Source organism: Trachemys scripta, chromosome 21 (genome assembly GCF_013100865.1).
Source record: "Trachemys scripta elegans isolate TJP31775 chromosome 21, CAS_Tse_1.0, whole genome shotgun sequence".
Classification (NCBI taxonomy): Eukaryota; Metazoa; Chordata; order Testudines; family Emydidae; genus Trachemys; species Trachemys scripta.
The window spans coordinates 9,236,753-9,250,136 of NC_048318.1; the positions used below are offsets into that span (position 1 = coordinate 9,236,753).

General features: G+C 43.5%; 1 protein-coding gene across 1 annotated transcript in view; it reads left to right on the top strand.

Annotated features, from left to right (window-relative positions):
- The window catches only part of GLB1L2 (galactosidase beta 1 like 2), a 55,317-nt gene that overhangs the window by 5,311 nt on the left and 36,622 nt on the right, over positions 1-13,384 (top strand). The window contains exon 2 of the mRNA XM_034754737.1: positions 12,553-12,750. Within this exon, the coding sequence (XP_034610628.1) occupies positions 12,553-12,750 (198 nt within the window). The remainder of the gene's footprint in view (positions 1-12,552; positions 12,751-13,384) is intronic.

Genomic DNA, 13,384 nt, shown 5'->3' on the forward strand with positions numbered 1-13,384 from the left:
CCGGGAGCGCCCCCCCCCCGGCCTGCCCCCCCCCCCCGGATACACGCCCCCTCCTACCGTGCCCCCCTCCAGGACACTCCCCCCTGGACGACTTCTTCTCCGGTCCTACCCCCCTGGGGGCCCCTCCCCCTCGGCCTGCCCCACCCGGACACTCCACCCCGGGGAACATGCCCTCTCCCGCCCCTGGGACTCTTCAGGTCCTGCCCCCAGGGGCCCCTCCTCCTCTGGGTCCGATCCCCTTGGGCTGGTCCCCCTCAGACACTTCCTCCGGGGGATATGCCCCCCAGGACTTTTCTTCCCTGGGGGACATGCCGCCTCCAGTTTGCCCCTTCCCCCTGGGGCAATCCTCCCCCTCCCCCGGTCCTCATGCCCTTCAGGGGCCTGCCCTGCCTGGGACATCCCTCCTGGACACACACACACAGGAGGGTCCAAGCCTGCCCCCAGACCACTTCTCCCACCCCAGAGTCCTGTCCCACAAGATTCTTCCTTGGAGCACCCCACCCCCAGGACCCTCTCCCTATTCCTATGGGGTCCTGACTCTCCTGTTCCTCTCAGCCTGTCCTGCCTCTGGGATCCACTCCCCAGGGCACCTGCCTGCCCTCAGCCCCCCCCCCCGTGCCTGCCCCCCTGCCCATCTGTAGGGCCCTATCCCCTGGGACCCTCCCCCTGTGCAGTCCAGCAGCCCTTCCCAGTCCAGTTGAAATCTACTTGAGCTTGGAGCTTGTGTTGGAAGCAGCTCTAGGACCTGCACCACCACCCCTTTTCCCTCGTCACATTCTCCTACATCTAAGTTGTTCTCTTCCCCCCGAAAGACCTCCAGGAACAATATGGGGAACTGTCTGGCTGACTACACAGGGGGAACAGCGAAACTGACTATACAAAGTGCTGGGGGATCCACAAAACCAGATGCAACAGACAAAAATGCACTCCCCCTGCTCCCTGCCTGGAATTGTTGCACCTAAAAAAAAGTTTTCAGCCAAATGGGGGTGTGTTTTTCAAGTATCTTCAGGGGATTCCCAGTATGTTTTTGTGTAGCCTTTAAACATGCCTCTCTGCTTGATAACCAAGGCATGCTGATGCTTTGGTCTAATGTGAGTTTGCCAGTGAAGAGAATCGGGATTGTTATTTAGCGTGCATCTCATCATTGTTGGTCTGCTTCTTTTCTTCCTACTACTTTGTCAACTATGCTGTTTCTGCCCCATCAGGTTCGCTTGCTGCTGGATTTACTCTCTTCTGGGAAGGATTTAAACAGCTGTTCTTAGCCTTATCAGCATAGTCCTCCTCTGCTGAGCAATAGGGCCCTGAGGTCACTGCGGTCATTCGTTTTATGACTCCTTTTAGCTTAGTGTATTGGATCAAGATTCATTGCCATTTAAGTGAAATTGATCTCTACTGGTTTGTCCCTAAGGGATACTGTTAAGGAGTACTGAAAGGAATGCTGTCAGGTTAAATTCATATAATAGGCTTCTTTAGCTGGGTTACTAATAGCACTGGAAATCATTAAATCTGCAGATATATCGGCCTTGAACCTGTTCATTTACTGCACTTCTCTAAGCTTAGGCAGTGAAAGTAGACTGGCTAGTTTTAACCTCTGCGTTTAGTTGATTCCATTTCATGTCTCTCTCAAACTAGCTTTATGCACCTGTACTTAGGTTTCAAACACTGCCAGGGGAATGCTATTCCTCCAAAAGTAAACTTTCAGTGGAAAGTTTAATAACAAATATATTGCACTGTGTAACTGTTTACATATTCTCAATTTGGAGCCAAAACTGACTTCACGCGTGTCCCTTTAATCCTTACTACATTCACGGTTACTATATCTTAGCAGCAGCATTCAGTGAATGGAGACACAAAGCTGTACATTAGATGTACCAATGAATTCAACTGCAGTATTGATGATTAAATTACAAAAAGACAAATCTGAATATTTCAAGATGTGAGGTTATAGGGTGCTGTGCAGTTGGGAGGGACTGGAACTCTCAGACCTTTTCACATGATTTGGGTTAGCAGAGCCTGAAAGTTCCCACCACCATCTGCTGGCTATTCAGTAACCTGTGTGCAGTGAGTTTGATGGGTCTCAGCCAATTTTTCACTGGACAAATGTCCCTATCTCAGAACGTCGTTGCAGTTGATACTTATTACCCTACAATTCCTGGCCCTCCTGCTTTGCTGGCAGTCTCAACAGAGCGACTGAGGCCTGAATTGGGACCATTTGGGCAGAACTCCTCCTACAAGTGGTCTATTCATTGGTGTATGTTGGTGGGGCAGCTCGCCCATCAGTGCTGGTTTTGTACCTGTCTTTTGGATGAATAGATGATTCTAGGACTGCCAATCCAGCCTCTTCTAATTAGCACTAATATTCATGAAAAGTGAAATTAAATGGCAATACTTGAAACTGGGTTGTATGACTGTAGCGCTCACACTGTGTTGTAACTCCAGGTATGCCAGTTGCTGCTTGCCACAGTGTATGCTTGCGTGCTGCTTGCAGGTGTAATGTCAACACTGCACTTAAAAGGCAATCTTCTTCTGTTATCATTGTTGAGTAATGTTTCTGCTTAAAGGTCTACCTCTCCTCTGTGTTAACATGACTCCCATTAACCTTAGTGAGTGATTGCATTCAGATGAAGAATAGGACTCCTTTAATGTGGAAACATTCACAAACTTCATGCTCCCTCCTCACTGCTTTAAAAAAAAAATCTGCTCTTGATTCATAAGAGCTCAGACCCGATAAAACTGAAGCAACATCTTTTTTTATCGGAATGCATAGAGAGAAATAGCACTACTTGGAATCAATCACTGACACTGAGCATTCATCCGGTGGGGGAAGCATGGAGAGAGTAATGCCGCAACCAGATAGAAATGATTGAAAAGCTTTAAATAAATGTTACATATAATATATAGCAATTCCTTGTCTATCATAAAAAGTAATGGATAAGGAAAGACCAATTGCCGGCACTATAAATCAGCTTCTGCGTTAAGCTAACGTTATCCCCATCGACCTTGGCTCTTGGAGGGTTTAGTAAAATCGCTGAAGCTCTTTGATGGATGACATGCATTTACAAATCAATCACTCTCTGTCCTGGATCTAACCCATCTTTGAAACTGCCAGGGGTAGCTCTTGCTTTTTCGTATCAGGGCTCTATCTTGTTGTTTGTGGTTTTGGGCATATCCTGCTTATTCTGGGACTGATTATACCAACCCTGCTTTGAGTAGTACCTTGAGACCAATGGAATTACAGGTGGACTAATGTACTACTCAGCATGAGTAAGAGGTGGGCTTTATCGAACTTTCCATTTAGCAAAGTATTAAGCCCTTTCTTCCCCCCCGCCCCTGTCTGTCATGGGCCAAATTTTATCCCTTGTGTCACTCCCACTAAAGCCAAAGAAGTTGCACCTCAGATTAATTTGGCACTGTGTGTTTCACATCATGTCCTTTCTGCTATTAAAACCCTGTACTGGGTGAGTGGATTTTGTATTTCACTGAGAGCTACAACATCACTGTTGTGTCCCGAGGGAAATTCGGGGGAAGCTCTTTACTGGGGGTATTAGAATGTAGGTGTACAAAGCACTGGCGAATATACTCAGGCTTGGGAGGATGCGCTTAGAACATATAAACCATTTGAGGTTTTTAATGGCCAGATTTTTCAAAGACTAGTGCTTTACATTGAGTTTCTAAATCCATATTAGGAGTTAAATTGAATGTGGCCTGATTTCCAAAGCTGGTGAGAACCCTTGTCTTCCATTCACTTCATTGGGAGCAGGGTTGTCCCATAGCCACTCCTGTTTTTATGCCGTGGTTTGTATTCTGAGCAGAAACCTCATGAACTGTAATACCTTGTGAAAGCATACCGGTCTCTTCCTTCTTGAGCAGTGTTTATTTTTGAACGGGTCTAAGGAGTCCAGTGTGTCTCATGATTGTCCCTCGACTATTCAGTTGAAAATAACCCATTATAAAACATGAGATACTGGATCAGAAAATAGAGCTCTTCCCAGTGGGGGCAAGATCTCTGTCACAAGAAGAGATGATGAGCAGCATGTTGAAGTTGTGGTTGCTAGCTTTGACCATCCTCTTTGGGGGAAAGCCCAGAATGAATAGAACTGGATTTTGTGGAGTCCTCTGTAGCAGGAATGAGCAGGGTTTAAAGTTGAAGCATAAAATCACCCCCCCACACCCCCCAAATGTGCCCTTCAGTGCTGCCTTGTGCAAATAGCCTCAACTACAGCCCCCACACTACTTTGTTTTTTTCATATTAGAAATATCAGGTCTTAATTTCCCTGGTCTTGCTGGGTGGTAGAGACCTGGCCTGGGATCACAATAATGCAGTAGACTGAAACTTGGGCTATCATATTTCATGCCTTTAGTTGAGGCACAATGGGGACATTTAGCCAGATTTTGGCTGTTCTTGATTTGTGTTTGACAATTCTTAACATAAACCAACTACAGTAGAGCCTCAGCGTTATGAACAACTTGGGAATGAAGGTTGTTTGTAACTCTGAAACGTTTGTAACTCTGAAGAAAATGTTATGGGCAGGGTGGATTTGATTTAAATCATGATTTAAATCACTAGTCAGGAAGACTCAATTTTTATCATGGATTTCTACATAAAAGTGCATCCTTGTTGGTTGTTATAACCCTAATACGTATTCTTCACAACGCAGAGATAGATGTAGGTTTCATTTTAGAAGGTACACTCTATACGTTTTTAAAGTGATTTATTTTGAATTTTTTTCAGATTAGTTTTACAGCTATATCAGAAAATGAATGGTTGTTTGGTTATTTCATTTACCAAAGCAGATAATTGAAGCAGATATCTATGAAGTCATTGGGAGGTGAACTATCTCCAATTCAACAGGTTAATCATTAATATTTGGAGGATTTTCTTGCCATTCTTTCTCCTCCTCTTTGGCTAAGAGGAGAACATCACCAGACAGACATTGGAATTGTTTTATTTAACTAAAACAACAACGTTATGTATTCTGGATTTTTTTCTTCAACAGCAAACATATAATATTTTAACAAAACAAGCATATGTATTTTTGAGTTTAGTTAAACATTCAAGTTTTTTAAAATCAGGTTTGTTTTTGTTAAAATTGTTTTTAACTAAAATAGTTAAATGAAATATTTAAAAAACAAATATTAAATTGACTCTGTAAGCCAGATCAACATGAGAAACTTAAAATATTGGTTTCTGTAGCTAACTCAATTGGCTTCAACTTCATTTTCCTGTTTGTTCACAATCTGGAAAAGAAAAACAAGCTATCCTGCTTTTTCAGTTCCCAAACGATTTCTCAATTTGGAATGAATTAGTCCAAAGGAAGAAAATATTCTTTCTGGCAGAAGAAGCTACTGCTATTAAAAGTGAGATTATCACTTCAACAGTCTCTGAATCCACGTGCTTAAGTGACTTCCACTGGTGTGACTTTCTTTAAAACATCATCAGCAAACATATATTTTTTTAATGGTTCACCCTTAGCTTTGAAGTTTATTATAGTTGGCATTATGGAGGAATGATTGCTGGATGTTCATGTCATCGCCAAGTCCTCTTCTTCAGCAGTTAAGGTCTGACCCTGAATATTTGCAAGAAAATGAGCTAGAGATAGTGCTTGTCCCATTCGTTTTTTTAATGCTTGTAATTTAACTCTGTCATTGCATATTTCTCTAAGATCTCACTCAGTTTCTTCCAAATTTCAATAGCATCAGCAATAAAACCGCTATTTTCCTGCATTTTGTTCAAGGCTACAGAAATAAGCTTCAGGGTACTCCGCATGTGCTCAACATTTCTCTTAAGCCCAATGTTGAGAACTTTGGCTGTGACAGTGCCATCTGTTTTTTCACGATTTTGTTCACAAACTCTCATCAGATTAGACCAGTTCTTGATATAGTGCTCAAAACAGTCCACTACTGAGTTTCATCACACATCTTGTGGGAGAATTAGCTTGGTTCCTCCCACTTTTTTCAGAGCAACTGCTGCAAAGTGGTTGTTACGGAAGTATTTTGCAATTTCAACAACATTAGCCTCTATTACTGGAACACTGAAGTCTTTGGCTAGGAGGTGCATCAAATGAGCACTGCAACCGTATGTTATTAGCTTGGGTCTCTCTTCTAAATAATTTCTTCTCATCTTGGATACATTTGCAGCATTGTCTGTGACCAAGCTGCGTACTAGACATTTGAATTTTTTTTTCCACAGTTTGTTATAGTTTTTACTGCTACTTCTTGTAAGTATTCTGCTGTGTGCGCATTTCCTGATGTATCAATTGTTTCTGTAAGGAAGACATTCCTTTCTTCTAGTGTCACACAAGCACATACAGCAGGATCATTGTGGACATTGCTCCACCCATCAAGACTCAGGTTAACAATTTTACCCTCTAGACCTTTTTGCACACTGCTCAATTTCTCTTATCCAGCAATTTACATGCTATATCTGCTCTATTGGGTGGACTGTATCCTGGTCTTAATGGCTGAACCATGTTAATGAAGTGTGGATTCTCAATCCTATGGAAAGGAGAGTTTGTTGCACAAACAAACCAGGCAAATTTTTTCATCTTTTTGTAATCTGCTGGTTCTTATTACAAACTTATCTATGGTTGTTTCTGGATGATGGAGATTATTTTTTCTTTTTGCTACAGGTGATATACTGTGGCTGTGTGACATACAAGATGTAACTGAAACACTATCAGTGGCAGATAACTCTGAAACTATAGAAAATGATGGTGATCTTGAAGGTGGATAGTCTTCAGAATCCTGTATGTTGAGGATGGATTCTCCTAAACAAAATAAGTCAATGCAGTTGTTTAATTATTATTACCATACTGCTCATTTAGTATTACTCATTGCATTTACTGACACTCAGTACTACTTTAAGGGTGAAATTGTAAAAGGAAAATCTGTCTATTTCAGCTATTTATTTTTTATCACAACTGCATCTAAAATGATAGTACCATAGAGTAACAACTATATTGTTTGCTCAAACATGAGAATTCAAGAATAGTCCAGAAGGAAGACAGGCAGTCCTTAAGAACGAAGTATGAAATAAAAAAGTTTACCAACCTGAAGATCCTGCATGTTCAGACATGTTCCTTTCATCATCTTCAGCGCAGCTTCCTCCTGAGAAGGAACACTTATCGTGATGTTTCATTTGGGCAGCCAGGCCTTGCATTTCTTTGGTGCACTGTTTGCATTTTGCACGCATGCCTGTCTTACCCACAGGTAGAGGAACTTAATTAAAATATTCAAAAACGGGATCTCTCTTACGGCCTGCTGCCATTATAGGTTTTCCCTTCTAGTGAGAGAATGGTATGGTAGATCTCAAATCAATGAAGGCTACACTCAGAAAGACCTCAAGACTTCTAGAATATGCTGCTCAAACAGTTTCACTTTTGTTTCTACTGCCTGTCCCTCCCTTCTCACATTTATCTTCAGACGACTTCTCCTTGTCCAGGTCTATTCCGCCCCCAACAATCTTCTATTCATTGAACTTTTTGAAACTTTGCACTTTTAGAGAGAGGTAAGGGATTGACTCTGTGTACGCCAATTTGCAGAGGGACAATAGGGTTGAAGTCTGTTATTTCTCACCTCTATATATTATTTATTTATTTATTTATTTAAAAACATTTTTGCTGTTAACAAGCATGTTATCTCTGGAGACACAAATCCACAGTTTGAGAACTGCAAAACTAAGCATCTCTGATGGTATCTTCTAGACTGATCACTGAGTCTCATTGGATAGATAAAAAGATTAGCCTAAATAATTTATACAGAAGCCCCTGGAACCCCATAAGATTCGGTCCCTAATCCATGAACTATTGGAACTCATTTACAAAACTTTTCTTAAATATTACATGAATATATTGTCTCATACTCTAGAATTAGAATTTATAATCCCTATTCCATCATGAGATATCCTTGAGCTGTAATGTGTCTTAATTAAAACCATCTTTAGATAGGTTATTTCCTGAAAAAGCATTTTATCAAAAAAATCATTGATTTTTATCCACCCTGGCCACAGGTAGAGAATACGAAGGACTGGGGTTCACGAGTGTCCAAAGCACCTGCAATGGCAGGGATTAATTTTGAGAGACCCAGATAAACCTGCCAAACAACCGACGCCCTATGCTGCAGAGGAAAATGGGTGTGTGTTTTGGGGTGGGAGAAACAAAAAAACAAAACAAAACCCCTCCCACGGCCTCTGCCAATCTGACCTGGGGAAGAATTATTTTTTGACCCTGAGCATGTGAGCAAAACCCACCAGCCAAGCATGAGAGAGAGAATTCTCTGTATTACGTCAGTGTACCGGCCACCGTTCCTGGTGTCCCATCTCCACCTGTAGCCATGTCTAATGGTTCAGAAGAAGGATTAAAAAAAAAAAAAGACCCAGAATACGTCAGTGGGGGAAAATTTCCTTCCCGACCAGTGTTTAATTTGTAATGAAAGAGGTGCCAGGGCTCAAGCAATTTTTTTTACTTTCATAGCTGACGTGGTAAGCCCAGAGGTGTCGGGGCTATAAACTGCCAAGCCTAGAGGTGCCGGGGCTCAGCCCTGGCACAAATCAAGCCCTGTTCCTGACCCTAGCAGGTGTCCAGCTGAAGAACTGAAGCATGAGATGCAGGACATAAGAGAGGACCGGAAGAGAGCCCTTGGGCCACTGAACCCAACTGCCTGCTGTCACAGGCAACCACATCATACCATCCCACTCATAAACTTATTTCTATCTTAAAACTAAGTAGGTTATTTGCACCCACTACTTTTGGGAGGCTGTTCTAGAACCTTATTCCTCTGGTGGTTAGAAAACTTCTCCTAATTTCCAACCTACATGTATTCACAGCCAGATTTTACTCATTTATTCTTGTGTCAATTTTTCCCTTTAACTTAAATACCGGTAGCTCTTTTCCATCCCTGGTGTTTACACACCGGATATATTTGTAAAGAGCAATCCTATCACCTCTCCACCTTCTTTTTGTTAGGCTAAACAAGCCAAGCTCTTTTAGCCTCCTCTCATAAGATAGGCTTTCCATTCCTCTGATCATCTTTGAATATGGAAATAAGTTCTTCAACCATTCACATTTTTAGGGAGGGGAGTGGTGGCTTTTCTGCATAGGAAAGGAGAGCCCAAATGAATATAGCTCTGTGGAGAGAAATTATTCTACCTAGAATTGCTTCCCAGTGATCTGGACCCTGGAAACATGTTTTGTTTTACTGATAATGTTGAATGGTTCTCTTTCTTTCTTTCTTTTTCTTTTTCTTTTGGCAAGTCTGCCAAACACAGTGGCTTTGTATGGTTACAAAGCATTTGGGTGGCAGGCACTGTAGGAAGATACATAGATACTGCAGTGACAAGGGTTATAGGAAAGCCACAAGAGCAATATTGTAGTTATCTAGATCTACATTTTCAAAAGAGGTCACTGATTTTGGATGCCAAGCTTGTGACACTTTGGGCCCTGACTTTCAGAGGTGCTGAGTGCCTACAGCCTCTGTTTCTTTTAAAATGGAGTGATGGGTGTCCAGTGCTTCTGAAATTCAGGCCAAAGATGTCTCATGTTAGGCACCCACAAGTCAGTGCCTACTCTGAAAAACATGAGCCTAAGTCATGAGTGCAGCCAATGCTAGTAAAATCCTTTCTCAAGTTGACAGTTTATCAGCCTTGAGGATGAACCCAGTCTACCTCCCTTTGAAAATGATTTCTCTCATATACAGTTGCATTGTGGAACAGAAGCAAATCTGGGGAATGCTGGGTATGAGTACTGAGCTGTCTGATCCATTTGGCATACTGGTCCAGCTGTAGATCTCCAGTGAACGGGAGATGTGAAGGTGATTAATTCTTCACACTTTGGTCTCTGGCTCTATTCACTTGCATATATGGACTGGATCTGTATCTCTGATTCTGTTTGCCTGCATGTGGGCTGTCTTTTGATGTGGTCACGTCAGACACTTCATGCTTGCTCCTCTTTTACTGTTATATATTGTTCCTTTATTAGACTGTAGATCCATTATTATTGCACGAACGTACAGATCCTATGGATAACAGTGGTTTCTGACCTGTGGCCTGTCACTTTCTCTGTTGTTCAGCTTTATTACTATTTTTTTTGTAATGATTCGACAATAAATTCACTTGAGTGTTCAATGACTAAAGACAGCAGTGTCTAATCCAGGCTTCCTTTTCCAGGTATTACCCAGGCTTGCTGTTTGTTTCAGAGGCTTGTGAGAATGCTGTGCTACAGAGGTACAGTCTGTGCTGGTCAGTCAGCCCTTGCAATGCATTGGAAGTCTTAGATTTAGCTCCCTTGTAGTGGCCTTGTCTTGTGTTCCAGGAGAGCTAATCACTGTAGATCCCCTCTGTGCAATCCCATGTAAGCCATGTGTTCTGAAATGTCCTCTTTACCTTCTGCCAGCATCCTCTAGTTAAAACTTTAGTGTAGAAGACTACTAGAGGCTTAGATAGTACTGTCTCTAAATGTGACCTTTCTTTCTAACGCGTGGGTTCTTAGCTCAGAATGGGAGCTATTTCTTGCATCTGACAGTGAGCTTGTTTCATAGGAACAAACTGCCATTGTGGTTGTGGGGCTGGGTTTGAAGTTGTGGAACTTGTGTGGGTTGAAGAAGGCAACATGCCCACTTCTGATTAGAAAGTCAAGGGATTTAAATTCTTTATAGTGACCTTTGAGAACTACTCATTTGAATCCTGCAATAGGCAATTACACTTGGACTCCTAGAAGAAGCAGCTGAGGTTGGAGAAGCACTTCTGGGTGGTGTCTGGGCTTGCTTGAGGGTTACTGGATTGAGGCCTGGTAGATTAGAGGACCATGCTAATCAGTACGATATGGCTGCTTCTATGAAGGAATCAACGTGAAGGGAAATCAGATATAATTGTGACTATCTAAGCAGATAATTCAATTAAAAGGCTTGTGAATGTGATGTCTGTTCTATTTTTTGCATTGGGTGTTTCTGATGATGTATGGCAGGATTAGAACAGGGAAGAACATCATTGTCTGAGTCTTCTTGGCCACCTGCTGAAATGTCAGGTTTTTTAGATTTTAATTCAGAAAAATGAGTGAGATTTTCCTGACTTGAACCTGCCTGAGGTAGAAGAACAGAGCACAAGCTCATCTGGCTCAGTGTCTCCTTATCTTTGGAAGTTTAAGCAAATGTCTAGGCAAATGAATGCTTATTTTTGGCATCTAGATGCCAGTATGAGTCCAAATGTGGATATCCTGTTAAGGTGCCGATATCTGGGGAAAATGGAGCTCACAAAGTCCAGTTTCCCACTGATACATTGTTGGAAAATCACCATTTGAAAAGGAAAGGTTTCTTGCTTCAGTGCCGCCCTCTAGGCTGTGATGATCTGTTCTTGCATCATTTTAGCCAGGTGGAAACTGCCTTTAACTCTTAAGTCAGAGGTCCCCAAACTGTGGGGCATGCCCCCTTAGGGGGGGCACCGAGGAACGTTCGAGGGGGTGCGGTGGGGCCCGGATCAGCGCCCACGGGGGATGGGGAGCGAGCACCACCCAGCCCCACTCTGCTTCCCGGCCCCACCTCCCAGCCACGCCTCTGACCATGGCCCCACTCCTGTCCCCGCCCCCTGGAACCATGGCCTGGCTCTGGGGAGGGGAGCAGAGGGGGCACAAACAGGGGTAACGGGGGGGGCGTGAGCCTGAAAAGTTTGGGGACCACTGTCCTAAGCATTCGTTTCAGAGGTATTTCTGCACCTAGGATAATATCAGAGAAGAATTAGTGTAAAGTGACAGACTTATTTGTGTAAACTGATTGGACCTATTAAAATAATTTACAGGGAGTAAAGAAGGTTTCCTGGAACAAGAAGAACTTGAAAGATGGCTAGTGGGAGACTTCCAGGCATTGGAGGTGTCTTGTTAGACAGCGTTATGATAGACAATGAGAGGATTGGGATGAGCGGGAAATGAGAGCAGTGATCATGTCGGAATGAGTTTATAGGGATTATGGGCCCAATTTGTCCCTTTAGTGGAATGTATTGACGTTTTAAAAAAAAAAAAAAATCTTGGAAATGCTCCTATCTTTCTTTTCTGACCAAAGTGAGCAGGAAAGGGACCCAACCATGAAATACACAGCATCAGGGGATGCTAATTCTTGTAAGTATGCTTAGACATCTCAGTACTTCTCCAGAGCTGCTAATAACTTAGGTTTGCATTGTGGCTTCTATCCCAAATGACCTCAAAGCACTCTGCACATTATACACACATGCAGCATGGCTGAAATGCAGCCACCTCTGGAATGGAGCCCAGTAAATCAACCTGCACATAAAATGCTAATACAAGAAGGGAAGTCTTAGCCCAGGACTCCAGGGGAAATCCGAAATTCTTACACAACAGTGTCATGGGCTCTTTTTATGTCCACAGAGGACAAACAGGTTTTTAAGGGCTCATATGAAACATGCACATGCTAACAACTGCATGGAGCACAATTTACTTCGGAAGGATTAAGGACTGAGTCGATCCTGCTGGGTGGGATGAAATGAGCTTCATTGCCTGGGAGATCATCTGCAGGAGTTCAGGTGTTGACGTGCTTTCCCTCCCATTCTAGGTTTAACTGGAGCAGTCTGGTCCCCCTGCAGCTGTGGGGCAGGACACTGGGCCTGCAGGCGGAGGATTCGGAGTTCCGCCTTGAAGGCATGCCCTTCCGCATCTTAGGGGGCTCCATGCACTATTTCCGAGTCCCCAAGGAATACTGGAGAGATCGCATGGTTAAGATGAAGACATGTGGCTTGAACACCCTCACCACGTAAGTGCTACCTTCACTAACTCGGTCCTGCAGAGTGGCTATTTAAGTCAGTGGGGATTTTGCCATTGACTAGAGCAAGTCCTAAAAGTGTCTTCTGTTCAAATCGTGAAAAAAAGGTTGGATCCTTTCCCTGCTCCCCTGCACATGTTTTCCTGCCAGCAGGTCATCGGCCTTCCCCTGAATATGCTATCCAGCTAGCTAATTCCTTGCTCCCCTGAACGTTCTCCAGCTGATGGCTACCAGCTCCAGTCCAGCTGGTGGCTCTGAGTCCCAAGGGCACGTCCTGTTTATTCCAATCTTTCTGCTTTGTAGCAGCAGCCCCTACCAACCAGATGTGTCTTCCTTGTTGTTAGCTGCTTCTGCAGGCCTCCAGGCTTGGATGTCTGTAGGAGCATCTGGAAACAAGGAGAGGAGCTAGCACTTAAATGATGCAAAGGCTGTCCATGGAGAACCAGCAAGCACATATTTGAGAACTACTGCTCTAGACCAGGCCTGCACAACATGCAGCCCAGGGGCCTCATGCGGCCCGCTTGGGCTCACTGTGCAGCCCGTGGGGGGTGAGTAGGTGGGCTCACTGTGCGGCCTGCGGGGGGTCAGTAGGCAAGCTGGAGGGGTGGGGGGCTGAGGAGACAAG